A 14260-nucleotide genomic window follows, 5' to 3' on the forward strand; every position below is an offset into this window, starting at 1 on the left:
TCACACACTTCAATTCAAGGCCTCAAATCAATCTGAGAATTTATTGTGTTGAGAAAAATTCTGCTTGATGTTGCATTTTAATAAAATTAATCTTTATAATTTGTATTTAGGTGCAGTATAAGACCAGGTATTTTGGATTCTAACAGAAGACAAAAGTTTTGGTGGACAGTAAATCTCCCTTACTTTCCTGTTATACTTGTGTAAGGAAACCATTACCTAGGGAAAAAAATACAATAATTGAGGATTTGCCATGCTAAGGAATTCTGAAAGTCCAAATAATTAAAAGTAAAAATGTACTGTAACTTAAAACTAAGAAAAGAAGATATGACTCTTAATGCTTTAGACATTCCTTTAAAGAATGAAGTGGAGGAAAGTTCCTTCTAGTATCAAGACTTACTTTCACTTTAGTCCAAGAAAAGCTGTGTAAAGACTCTAATGTATGTCTTATCTGGAAATTTGGGATATAGTTTCATCTGCATATAGCTGCTTGTTTCACATGAAAACTCAAGTAGAGAAATGTGGTGTTATTGTTGAAATTAAAACAAAACTATATATATATATATATATATACATATATATATACATATATTTATATATAATATTTGTATAATATTATATTATAATATATATATATATATATATATATATATATCCTCTAAGACAGTCATCAATTTTGCTTTTAAAATATTTGGAAGATAGAAAAGTAGACTATTAGTTTATTGATTTGTAGGGCATGAAAATTTCCAGTCTCATGCATTCCATATTGCCTTTGAACTTGTAAAATTAAACAGTATTGAACTTCTGGTCACCTTGTCTCTATTCCACGAGTTCTGCAACCACAGGTATGTATCACTTGATTTTACTATTTATAAATAGTAACATTTTCTTATACAAATAGGGTTGTCCTTTCAGTAAAAATCAAAAAGCAAGAATTCCTTGCTCAGACACACAGGACAGGATTTTCAGGGACCTGATGTTCAACTCAACCTCCATTCTCCAGGGACTTTACCAGAACTTACTTTAATCCCCAGTTTGGAACCCTTTCCTATGGCTTCTGTCAGCCACCAATCTTTCTAGTCACATTCCTTTTCCTTTGTGTTACTTGCAAATACCTAGAAACACCTTTTGTCTGTGATCTCCAGCAGACACACTGGATCTGGACTGAGGTAGGCAATTTCCACTTTTCAAATAATTATTTAATCTCAATTGGCGATTTCTATCCAACCTAGAAAATTCAGTTCCCAGATAAAAGACACAAAACCTACATGTTTTTGACTCTGAAGCATAAGAGTTGTGGAGATACCAATCCTCTGTGGCTATTTTGTCCACTTCCCTGCCAATAACTCCTGATAAGAGTCTCTGTAGGGGTGATAATTAGAAAATGCCTTGGTGCAGGCTAGCTATCTAATGGGCTGGGAGGCTCTGCTTATCTTAAATTACATGCAAGTAATAGTTCTAGGTTGAGGAACTAGCAATACAACAGATGCAAATAGTCAAGGAACAAGCAAGACAATAAACACAGATTGTCAAAGAACACACAGGACAATAAACAGAGTCTAGTGATCACTATTTCTAAGGGCTTATCGTGATGACCAAAATATCTGAGCCTACTTCCCTGTCCTAGCCCAAAGTCATTTTCATGCCTGAAACCTACTTCTTTGTTCTAGCTTAAGTTTTAGATTCCTGCCTGTAATTATTTCTTTGTTCTAGCCTCCAGACTGCAGCCCAGTTCCTTGTCCTAGTCCTTACTTCAACTGACCAGACTTCCTGGCCAGTTCTCACGATGCCTTACCCAATGATGTCCTCTCCTTCCACTTTCTCCCTCTTCCTTCATGGTCCTCAGACCCAATCCCACAAACCCAAACTTCACCTACTTCTCTTCTGCCTAGCTACCAGCTGTTGGTTGTCAGAATCTTTATTTAACCAATAGTTCTAAGTTAGGAGCAAGCTCACGTAGCAGTCAGTACTGGATGTGCCTGAGGATTTTCTGAGGGCAACCAGCTCTTGGAGGCCAGTATTAAGAATTATAATACATAGCAACAGACAAAACCTCACTATTTTACTGCCCTTCCTGCCCTCCAACACAGTTTATCCAATCTCATCCACAGACCGGAAGCAGCAGGCTGACAGGTCCCGTCTTCTCACCTACATCAGTTCCCTGTGGACATTGTCAGATGTGGTGAATAAGCCAGCCATGCTTCTTCCTCCCATCCCCCTGTGTCAGCTGCAGATAACCTGGAAATCGTCTCTCTGTTAGACTCTCAGTAGCCACTGTTGGCTGGGACTCAGACAGGCAACACTTTAACCCAGGTCCACTATTAATACTGCTTCAGTCTCCATCTCAATCCTGTAGCTGCCGGCTTACAGCAGCCTGCCCTGTCATCCCAACTCTACTCCCTGGGGGCTCTGGCAAACTTGGGATGGAACCCAGATTTTGTCCCTCATGTAAATTCTTTCCCCTTCCTCAGCCTCCAATACCTAGACATATTTTCATCCTGGGATTTACCGTTGCCATAGGGAACTATGTAGATGGTAGTAAGATGGTAAGGTCAGTTGGGATGGAACTCACCAAGGAAACGGTGCATTCCAGACACAGCAGCACTGAAACACGTATGAAGTCAGTACATGTGGCACCATGCATAGGGCCTGCACAGGTGTAAGCAAGGTGAGGTCCTAACGCTGAGGAGAAGTAGACATGAACTCCAATCCCCAACCCAGAAGCCATTTCTAATGAGCAGCTGCACATGAAGTAAAAATTATTATTCTTCAACAGAGTCTCAATGGGTATTCACATAACACAAAGGAGGTTTTACACACAACTGTAAATGACAAAAACAAAACGAACACAATGGATTTTTTTTTGTCTTTAATGCTTGCTTTGGATGAATTATTTTTAACCATAGTTATCATCTGCTTATCTATTAGAATTTCCAATTTTGTGTTTTAATGGGTCTCTCTCTCCCCATGCATATTCATTTCTCTCTCTCTCTCTCTCTCTCTCTCTCTCTCTCTCTCTCTCTCTCTCTCTGTCTGTCTCTACATACAGGCCCAGGAAACACACACACACACACACACACACACACACACAGTGCAATACATATGTGACAACTTCCCCATATAAATAAATGTGAAAATGTCAAGAAAAACAAAAATAAAAATACCTCTGTGTAGATACCTGTTTTTCACAATAATGCCTACCATTGACCTCCGGGCTTCAGGGACTAAGAAACTAAGAACCTGATATAGTAGAGCTTGGAGGACGCTCTTTAAATGTGTCATGCACAGATGGGGCTCACGTGAATGAAAGTTACATTTCTGTAGAAGCAGGAATCCAACATTCACGGCTTATTCTTACACTGAGTGTTTTCCTGGCATGTCTTCTCAGACCCCGTGGACAATTTGGAAGGATAAGCAATCTCGAGCACACGATTCCCCAGATCCACATGGTGGATGCAGCTCCTGGCTTTTCTGCTTTCTATTTTCGTCATGGTTCCTCTTTCTTTCTGAAATTAGACTGTAAGACTAGCGAACAGAGCCTTAGTTTACCGGAGGAGACCCCCTGAGGGAACCAAGCGGACACAAGAGATTGCTGCAAAATGCAAGAGGCAGTTTTTAAATGTTTCAGCAGGCTGGGGCTACTCTGTACCCCAAAAGGAGAGGCGACACCTCGCTGCTTGTTCAGTGAGCTTTTATCCGGTCCTTAGGACAGCAGCCATTAAGCACCATGTGATTGGCAGAACAATGTGAGTTTTCAAACTGATTGGTCTTTAGGGAAAGGAGTGGTAAGGACCTCCTTTGTCTGTAGGTGGCAAGGGTTGGTCTGTCCTATAAACTGTGGGCTCCCTTCCATGTGTTCTGAGGGATGTTGATCAGCTTTTCCCTTTCTCCCCTGACTGTGAATCCAGCAAGTGTCCTCTGACTGGGGAATGTTAATTAGCCTCTCCGATGGTGGGGTGGGGGGACAAATGTTCCAAAGTTCCCCTTCATTCCCCGTTTTCTTTGTGCATGCTTCAATCGCGACGCTATTGGAGAGTTATGCAGCGTGTATCTCTGGTCCTCTGTACCTAGCTCTTGAGATCTTTGTCTCAGGACCATCAACTCTACTACGGCACCTACGCAATCTTTAATAAGAGCAACTAAGTGGATTTAAAATGCAAGGGCCCAAAGTCAGAGGCCGGAACAAAATCATCAGTGGTTCTAACAATGTAGAAATCAAGGCAGTAAAGCAAGGGGAGTGGTTAGTTGTTAAACCAAGACTCAAGCCGTCTCTGGGCCTCCTCCCTCAGATCGTCCCTTCGGTACCTTTGCCATTGACTCTTTAGATATCTTCCTCCCACCCCCTGGATGGTCTCCAGTACGTGCTTCTCTATTTTCTACACCCTTGGGTAACACAGAGAAGGTAGCTGCCCCGTCACACACGCACACCGATGGGCCTGCTGCCGGCTGCAATCATCTGGGACACGTGTCGGTGTCCGCGCCCTAAGCCCCACCCGCTAAGGCGGCGTTGTCCGACATCTGGGTGATCTCCACCCGAGTCTCCAGGGTGGGGATATCCCAGGAGTCCGGGCCTGCAGCTAACTTACAGAGATCAGAGCCCAGGCGGCCTTCCACTGCAGTGAACGAGCCACATTTCCGCCGGCTGAGAGCAGTGGCCCAGTCACTCTGTAGGGTTGTGGGGACACTGAGGCTCCGCACGGGAGCAAAGACACACCGTAGCCATTTAATGGCTGCTTTGGCCTTGCTTGCATAACGTCGGTTATTGAGCTTGAGGGGGTGGCTCGGGTGCCGGTGCCGGGCCGAGCTGCCTCTACCGAGCTCAGATGGTCGCCAGTATCCCTGCCAATCCTGACCTACCATAGAGACAAAAGCAAGACCTTTATCTGATCCAGTTACCTCGGGACACGCCCACATCAGTGAGGCCGCACCTCCACAGGAAGTCCCCAAGGCCCCGCCCACCCAAGGCCCCGCCCACCTCGCGAAGTTGCTCCTCACAAGTGATCCTGCTCAATCAAGTCCAGTTCACAGTGCAGCAGATGCTCTCAGGGTCAGGGGGCGGGGCTGTGGGGCAGGGCGGGGTCACAGGTCATGGTCACAGGTCAGTGCTGGGGTCAGAGGGCTCCATAGGGACTCAGACTGACAGGTGTGGGCGTGTCCCTGCTGTGGGCAAGGCCCCTGCACTGGGGCGTGTCCTCAGGAATGACAGGCCTGGGTGAGAGTCCCCATCCTTCTTGGGTGGGGGGTGGGGTCAGCAGGGAGCTGGGAAATGGGGCGTGGCCACCCAGAAGCATGGATGAACAGCAGGGACAGGATGTGAGTGACAGCACCGGGGGCGGGGCCTGCACACAGGGGGCGTGTCCATCCCAGGCCATGGTCTGAGGCCCTGCCCACCCACAGCACACACAGGACAGGATACAGAGTACAGAGAAGCCATGGACGGCATGAGTGACAGCCTGAAGGTGAGGCCTGAGAAGTAGGCGTGTCCACCCCAGGGGCGTGTTCTGTTCTGAGGCCCCGCCCACCTGCAGGAAGGGCACAGTCTTTCAGACAGTGGGTGGAGCTTGAGTGGATTGGGCGTGGTTTCCTGCATGGCTGCTCTCCGGTCACAAACAGAAAGTCAGTGGGCAGGACCTTGTGGCTACCGGACCTCAGGCTGGGAAAGGCCTCAGCAGTGATCCATGTGACAGCACCTGAGGGGGCGTGGCCAGAGGTGCCCTACAAGGGGTGGTCGAAGGGCGTGGTCTGAGCAGAGCAGACGAGGTGCCGCCCACCTTGTACTCCAGCTCGAAGCAGAGGTCACCGCAGAGCATGGCCCCAGGGTCATGAGCCAGGCCCAGGCCACGCAGTGGGAGGAGCTACGGGAGGCTGCCACAGCTTCTGGGGTGCTGAGCCGCTTGCGGGGGCAGGGCCAGCTGTCAGTCATACTCAGGCCCTGCCCATGACCTGTCAATCACACTCAAGCCCCACCCCTGACCTGTCAGTCCCACCCACAAGCCCTGCCCATGACCTGTCACTCTCACAGGCCCCACCTCCACATGAGGCCCCGCCCCCATGAGCTTGGTGCTCAGCAGAGTCCAGGAAGTGCACAGGCCCCCTCCCCCCCCCCCAGCGCGATCAGGTCACCATGACATAGGCGCAGCCCCGCAGCTGCATGAGGTCACCCCCACACCCCTCCCACCCCTCTCACCTCACGACAAACTTGCCGCCGCCGCCAGAGAGGGGGCATTGGGAGGGGCGTGACCCCTGGGGGGGCGGGCAGTGGGGTCATTACGATATCTATGCCCCCACTGACATCATAGATGACCTCATCGTCCATGCATAGCCCACTGACATCTTGCTGGCCCCACCCAGCGATGGCACCAACCACGCCCACTAGCACTGTCATCAATGACATCATCCCCACACTCACAGGGAACGCCCACTTTCTGCAAAGGCCCCACCCACATGGTTGATTGATAGTTGTCCCGGGCTCCTGAGGGGCCAGATGGCTGCCACCGGGCAACATGGCATGGGGTGATGACATCAACCTTGAGGTCCCGCTCTCTCAATGTCGTCATTGGCCACCCTGGCTTTTTCAAACAATGACGTCAATGAGAATAGGATGACGTCATTGCTGGCTGATGATGTCACCCACCAGGGCAAACAGTGGGTCCCGCCCCCATGGCGTCACCTGCCCCGCCCACCTGCCTTGAGGAAGCAGTGTCCTGTGGGCACTGCTGAGGTTGAGCGCGATCCTAAGGGGGGAGTGACCGGAAGCGAGGCTTAGATGGGAATAGAGGTAACCTGGAAGCCCCGCCCATTAGGGGATGGAGCTGAGGCAGGGGAATGGCTGTGTGACACTGTGCACTCACTCAGGTCATCCCCCATGCTGTAGATCCATCCATCTGTCCATCCACAGGTGCTGGGGCGGGGCCTGCGGGGGTCACGGGTGACGTCAGAGCACGCAGTGTTGACGTCACTGACCCGGATATTAAAAAAATTAAAAATCCGAGGCCACAAAAAAAAAAAAAAAACAACCCCATGTGGCCGGGGTTGTGGGGTGAAACCTGTCAATCCCCTGCCGAGGAGGACGGGAAGCGCGGTGATGGCCACTCCCTGGCCATGGATTCCATTGTCACGAAACTGGCGGTCATCCCCCTGTCCTAGATCTGTCCGTCCCTCCCTCTGCGCTCCCTCTGCGTCCTGGTCACTTGTAGTCATCCCCCTGCCTCACACACTCTCCCTGCCTAAGAATTTTCGCCCTGTTACCGAAGCCACCGCCCTCAGTTAAGGAAGTCTCCGCCCCAAACAATCCGAACCCGGCACTCGCAGCCATCCCTCTGCCTCAGCTCCCCACAGGCAGACCGGGCTGTGAGGTCACTGTGGGTGTGTCCCGCCCCAGGCCCCGCCCCCGCGTTCCCGTATTCACTCGGTTATCTCGGGAAATTGCTCAATGTCCCGGGGCCGCGAGTGTGCGGGGTGGGCGGGGCCGCAGCCTGGAGTCCTCGCCGTGGTCCGCGCGACCCCTGACCTCTCCCGCCACGACCCCCGGGCAGCAGCGGCGACAGAGCAGGTCGGTGCCGGGGAGCGCGGGGCGGGGTCGGGGGTGAGGTCGGGGGTCACGAGGTCGATCCCCAGCCCCCGGGCGCGACGGTTTCTAGGTTGCCCCGCGGGCGGACTCCTTCCAGATAGCGGTGGTTTCCAGAGACCCGGGCTCAGGCGCTGTATGGGGTCGGGAATCAGGGTCACAGCAGTTTCCAGGCGCCCGGAGGAGCTCAACAAGAAAGTGGGGCAGGGGCTGGGTTGCGGGGGAAGCACTGCAGGGCCTGGAACAAGGCTTTATGGAGGTTTCAAGGGGCCCCGTAAGAGGTCGGGTGATGGAGCTGGGGGGGGGGGTGAATGGTGTTAGAACCGGAAGTGACATCATTGGGCAAACTTGGATCTGGCAGTTTTGAGGACCCCCTGAAGCTGAGCCATAGAATAAATGCCATAGTGCAGGATCGGGAACAAAGTTATGGCAGTTTTCAGGTGCCCCCAATACCTCATGCGGAGCAAGGGGCCGGAGGCAGTTTCAAGGGGCCCCAAGCATGTGAGTTAGAATTCACTGTGTAGTTCAGGAGAGTGAACCAGACTGTGGCGGTCTCAAGGCCCCCCATGGGAGCATTGGCAGGAATGGAACAGCACAAGGGGCCAAGACAGAGGCTCCAGCGGTTTCCAGGTGCCTCCAAGACCCCACCCTGAGGGGTGAGCAGCTGTTTCTAGAGACCCCCCCCATGGGTTGGAGCACTGCAGGGCCTTGAAAGACAGCCCATTTTCAAGGGGTTCCAGGCCTGGGCATTGGGAAGAACAGAACATTCTAGGGGCAAGAATAAGGGTTCAATAGTTTCAAGGACCCCCCCCCCCCCCAGCCTCCAGGTTAGAATAAACAGCATAGTGTGTGGCAGGGCATGAGGCTACAGCTGTTTCCAGGCGCACCCAAGACCTAACCCATTATGAGGGGAAAGGGGCGGTTTCTAGACACCCATAAAGGCTTGGAGCACTGCAGGGCCTTCAACAAGGCTATGTCGGTTTCTAGGTCCCCCACCCACCAGCATTGGCAATAACCTAACAGAACAGCACTGGGCAACAGAACAGGGCTCTGGCGGTTTCTAGAGTCCCCCAACCCAGAGCTCATCCAGAATGAAGAGGGGGAGCAGGGCCTGAACTGGGCTCTGGCGGTTTCAAGGCACCCCTGAGACACTGGATGTCAGATCTGAGGCAGGGGTTGATGGAGCCACGCCCACTCATGCCACGCCCACTCATGCCCCGCCCCCATCCCCCACCTGCAGGCCCCACCTGTGTGGTCAGATCCAGTTCCCAAATCCATCATGGCTGCTGCCCTCTGGCTGCTGCTAGTGGGCGTGGCCTGTGCGATGACATCAGAGCAGGGTAGGAGACGTCAGCCCCTCCTCCTGCTTCCGGCCCCACCCCACTGTCAATCACCACCCAGGCCCCGCCCATCTAGTGTATTATGTCATCGGGCGGTGCTTCACTCGGCCCCGCCCCCTCATCTCCCCTCCCTGTAGCCTTCAGAAGCAAGGCCCCGACCCCGGCCACGCCCATCAGGAACCTGCGCCTCCACCCCGCCCAGCACATGCTGACGTGGGAGCTGGGGGGCGGGGCCTCCTCCGCAGGGTTGGATTTCAGCTGCAAGAAGAACGGGAGTAACACCAGGGGGGTGAGTGGGCGGGGCTGGGAGACTCACCTGTCAATCAACTGCCTGTCCATCACACCCGGCCCCACCCCTTCATACTCACTTCAGCCCCCACCCTTGCCGGCTCCACCCACAGGCCCCGCCCTCACCCCGCCCCGCCCACAGGCCCCGGAAGGCCAGCTGCTGTGCACCTTCGAGTTCATCTCGCTCTGTCACGTGACCAACTTCACAGTCTTACTCGGGGACGACACAGAGGCGGCCGCCTTCATCCTGTTCCCGGCCTCGGGTGGGTCCCGCCCCGCGACCCCTCCTGCAGCTCCTGGACCTGACCTGAGCGTGACCTCTGACCCCATGTTTGACCTTTGACCCTCCGCATAACCCCCAGATCCCATTTGTGACCCCGACCTGCCATGCCACTGCCTGACCTCTGACCACAGGGGTCACTTTACAATTGGGGTATGACCTCTGTTCCCCCCATGTTTGACCTCTGACACCACTCACAACCCTTGACCTCCCCCACGTGTGACTCTTGACCCCATGCAGAGTGTGAACTCTGACCTTTGACCTCCAACCTGGTATGTGACCTCTCACCTCCATTGTGTCCCTTGACCACCCACGTGTGACCCCTTACTGGATTTATTACATCCTGACCCCAAACCCGACCTCTGACCCCTGACCCCCCCACAGACCCCAACCGTGGGGCCGCAGCCTGGGACCTGCGCTGCTGGGTGCACGACTTGCAGCTGATGACGTGTCGCTGGAGGCGGGGCCCCGAGGCGCCGGAGGACGTGAGCTACCGGATGTACTGGCGGGACTCCAAGTGGGTCTGGGTCGCCTGTGTGGGCGGGGCAAAGTCACTTCCTGTGTGGGCGGGGTCACTTTCTTGGTGGGCGGGGCCTGCCCTCGGCAGTGTGATGTCACTTCTTGTTCTCTGGTGGTGGGCGTGGCCCTGCCCCTCGGCCCCGCCCCACCCTCGCAGGGAAAGTCCTGACAAGGACCTGGAGTGCCCGCACTATGACGTCCGCGTGGGCGGGGCTAACCTGGGCTGCGTCCTGGACAATGTCCCGGTGCTGGGGAGTCTCATGGTGGTGACGGTGAAGGGCAACAGCAGCGCGGGCCCCGTGTCCTGCACCGACGCCGCCTTCGACCTGCAGTTCGTCGGTGAGCCTACTGCGCAAGCGCGGGACCTACTGTACCTGTGGGACCGACCGCGCCCCTGACCCCGCCCCTGACCGCGCCTCTGACCCCGCCCCTGACCCCGCCCCCGCAGAGATCCTGACCCCGCCCACGCTGAAGGCAGCGTGTAACAGCTCTAAGGCACACGTGAGCTGGGAAATGAACAGCCGGTTCTCTAAGAATTTCGAGTACATGCTGCAGATCAACCAAGTGGGTGCTTGTGCTGGGTGCTGGGTCCTGGGTGCTCGTGCTGGGTGCTGGGTCCTGGGTGCTCAGTGCTGGGTCCTGGGTGCTCGTGCTGGGTGCTGGGTCCTGGGTGCTCGTGCTGGGTGCTGGGTCCTGGGTGCTCAGTGCTGGGTCCTGGGTGCTCAGTGCTGGGTGTGGGGTGCTGGGTGCTCAGTGCTGGGTGCTGGGTGCTTGGTGCTGGATTCTGGACTCAGTCCCTGCCCCCGCAGAGCTCACAACAGGAGCCACAGCACCAGGAGGTGAGTTGGGGACCAGGAATGGTGGGGAACGTAGGGCGGCTCCAGAGGCCGGGGTCCCTGTGATGTCATTGTCTGCCCTGGCCCCTCCTCCAGATCCAGTACTCACCTGTCTGGGTCGTGAACCCAGGCACAGTCAGCTTCCGGGTCAGTGCTAAGTTGCCAGGGAGTAATAACTACAGCGCCTGGAGCAACACCCAGAGGCTGGGTGAGGCCACGCCCACTGAGGCCCCGCCCAGGGTGGCCACGCCCCCAGAAATTCCTCCCATGCTTTTTCACCCTTTCTGTTCCACCAATGACATCATCTTTGGCCACACCTCTCATTTGCCATGCTCCTACAGAGCTCCGCCCCACAGCTGTCACCATCACTTCCTGTTTCCGTAATGATATCACTGTTTCACCGATTACATGGCTTCTGGGTTCACAGGACCAAGTTAACCTGATGCCACTTCTGGGTCCCTGGTTTTGCCCCTCCATTTGCCACGCCCCCATGAAGCCACACTCCCAACGTCTACCCTCACTTCCTGTTTCACCATTGACATTACTTCCAGGTCCAAAAGGCCAAACCACACCAACCGGGCATCACTTTGGGTTTTCTGGCCACGCCCCCACAAAGCCCCACCTTCATGAATCCCCGCCTACCACCTATTTTTCTGTGACATCACTTTTGGGTTCCAGCCAAGCACTGCAACCGATGTCACTCCCATGTCCATGGCTCCGCCTCGTTTTTAGCCCTGCCCCCACAAAGCCCCACCCCCAACATCTGCCCTTACTTCCTGTTCCTCACACAGACATCACTTCCTGGCTTCCAGGACAACGCAGTTGCCCCCCTGATGCTACCTCCAGCTTCCCTAAGGCGGGTCCCCTCCCCTTCTCTCCCACACAGAGTGCGATCCTGTGGCGACCCAGGTGACACTGCTGTTGCTGCTGCTGGCAGGCGCCGGGGCGGTTCTGACAGCCTTGGCCATGTTGCTGCTGTGCTGGAGGTAAAGGGGCCGGGGTCGGGGCTTTCATGGCCATGCTTCTTCTGCCGTCACACTTCCTTGGGAGAGCATGGCTGGGGAGGAAACAGGTGTATGGCACCCTGCCAATTACACATGCAAAGTTATGCAACATATTTAAATTTGTTCAGATAATCAAATTCATACAAAGCTTGCAAATTTATGCAGATGAGGCCTATGATGTCACTTCCTGTTGCTCTTAAGCTAGTTTATTCTGCTAGTTTAAATTCTTTCAGGTTTACAGAGATTTTTTAAATTTATGTAAATGTGACCCACATCCTGCAGGTGTGTCTCATTGATTGGTGCCCAAGGGGAGGGGCCGAAGCCCATGCAGATTGCATGCAAATCCATGGCGCATGTGCTGACTTTATGCAGATCTGTGCTGTTTAATGCAGATTTATGCAGATTTATTTGGCTCCCTTTGCTTCCCCTGCAGGAAGTCAGTGCTGGCCCGCCTGTTCCCACCCATCCCGCGCATGCGGGTCCGCCTGGAGGCGGGGCCGGGAGAAATGGTGAGTGGGCAGTGTCTGGGAAGTGGTGGGCGTGCGTGTGGGTGGCGCCTTGTGATGTGGGTGTGGCTCACAGGGGGTGGCTGGGTGTGGGCGTGTCTGCGATGATTGGTGAGTGGGCGTGTCCCTGCACGTGTAACAGATGGGGGTATCTGTCCGTGACTGATGGGTGTGGGTGTATTCTGTGATGATTGACAGGAGGGCATGTCTCCTATGCGGGGGGGGTGGGTGTGTCCCTGCAGTGATTGACAGGCTGACGTGTCCATGCATGACTGATGGGTGTGGGCGTGTCCCCACAGGTTGCGTGGGCAGAGACAGAGGACTGTGAAGTGACACGCGTGACAGACGCCTGAGCCCTGCCACTCAATAAACTGCTGCGGGGGATTCTGGGAAACCCTGTACTGTCTGTCACGCTCCGGCCCCACCCCTGACCATTCCCGTGTCCATCTTCCTCAGAGACAGGAAGACGCAGGGCCTGGGTAGGAGGGGCTCAGTGGGCGTTTGGGGAGACCCAGGCTCTGACCAGTGATCCCTGGGGCGGGATTCACACGGGTCTCGTGGGGCTCTCACGGGGGTCATGCGGGGGTCACAGAAGGGTCTCACGGGGCTCATATGGGGTTGTACGGGGGTCACACGGGGTCACGCAAGCTGTGACCCCTCCAGGGCACCCGGGCCTGACTCTTTCCATGAGGAACAGGAAATGGAAATGGGGCGTGGCCATGGGTCAGTGGGGGCTGTGAGTCTAGGCCCCGCCCCCAGCACATAGACCAGTTAAGTCAGTCAACCAACTTGGCTGTCAATCACTCCACACTGCAGCTGTCAGTCAACACGTGACCACGCCCCAGTGTCCTTAGGCCACGACCCCAGCGCCCAGAGTTCTAACAAACCCCCAGCGACTTGTCTGGCCACGCCCACCCGTCGCACTTCCCCGCCCCCATCCCGTAGAAACCACACCCACAGACCTGATCACGCCCCTTCTGGCCTCTCCCTCAAAGGTCAGTCAAGGGTCACAGACCCCAGATTACACCCTGTCTGCCCAGGGCCCCGCCCCTTCTACTAAAGCCCTTCCCCCTCTGCCCAGGCCACGCCCCCAGCATGCACACAGAAGAGGCGATCAGTAAGTTAGTCAATTACAGAATTTAAGCAGAAACTTGGGTTTCACGTAGCGCCCGCGGTATCACAGACTCGTGACAGTGTCCACGGGCGCTGCGGGGAATCACGGGACTGCGCCTGCCTGAGTCCTGGGCGCTGGCTGAGGGCGTCACGTTGGTTGTGGCATCATGTAGATCATGGCGGGGTCCTACAACCCCTCCCAAAGAGAGGTCTGTGTCGCCCAGCACAGGTAGAGGGCGTGACTACAGGCCTCAGCCTCCAGAGATCTCCATATTCATGAGGTACCTGAAGGCCAGAGGGCGTAGCCAATTAAGCATTCCTCCCCAGACCCTCCTCCCCAGACCCTCCTCCCCAGACCCTCCTCCCCAGACCCTCCTCCCCAGACCCTCCTCCCCGCTATTTAACTCAGGCCGGCCCTGAGAAACGGGAGTGGGGGGCTACAGCCAGATTCACTTTCCGACAGGACAATAAACCTTTTAAAACCATGGAATTCCTCGGGTCTTTGGGCCCTGCCATGGGGAACCATAGAGAAGGCCCTTGACTGCTGAGCCGCTGTTTAATCTCCTGCTAGAAGACTTCCCTAGTTCCCACCACGCAGCCCTGCCAACTCAAGCAAGGTAGCCGACCCAGCCAAGCGAGTGCTGAAACCAAGAGTCTCTCACCCCGTGGGGAGCTGCTGAGCTTCTCTCCCTCATCCCTCTCGTCCAGCCCGGATGCCCTCGGTCTCAGTTCTTCCACAGCTCCCAACAGCATCTGGGAGCCCAAAGACAGACACTACCAGTCTCCCAGTCAGCCGATTCGGCCTGGAGA

At 54.7% G+C, this 14260-nt stretch overlaps 1 protein-coding gene across 3 annotated transcripts; it reads left to right on the forward strand.

Moving 5' to 3' along the window:
- The first annotated feature begins 7368 nt into the window (after positions 1-7368).
- Positions 7369-12731, forward strand: LOC117716491 (interleukin-3 receptor subunit alpha-like). 3 transcript variants are annotated; one of them, XM_076941715.1, is made up of 12 exons: positions 7374-7549; positions 8805-8904; positions 9042-9193; positions 9335-9455; positions 9857-9989; positions 10149-10330; positions 10440-10555; positions 10801-10830; positions 10924-11035; positions 11714-11813; positions 12265-12340; positions 12637-12731. In XM_076941715.1, exons 1-12 carry the CDS (start codon positions 7430-7432, stop codon positions 12688-12690), a joined length of 1296 nt encoding a protein of 431 aa, XP_076797830.1. In that variant the 5' UTR covers positions 7374-7429; the 3' UTR covers positions 12691-12731. The 3 variants fall into 3 exon arrangements, with proteins under 3 accessions (XP_076797832.1, XP_076797831.1, XP_076797830.1); XM_076941716.1 differs by lacking the exon at positions 9042-9193 and having other exon boundaries at positions 7371-7549; positions 9306-9455; XM_076941717.1 differs by lacking the exons at positions 8805-8904; positions 9042-9193 and having other exon boundaries at positions 7369-7549.
- The last annotated feature ends 1529 nt before the right edge of the window (positions 12732-14260 follow it).

The sequence above is a fragment of the Arvicanthis niloticus genome, chromosome 10 (assembly GCF_011762505.2).
Source record: "Arvicanthis niloticus isolate mArvNil1 chromosome 10, mArvNil1.pat.X, whole genome shotgun sequence".
NCBI classification, from domain to species: Eukaryota; Metazoa; Chordata; class Mammalia; order Rodentia; family Muridae; genus Arvicanthis; species Arvicanthis niloticus.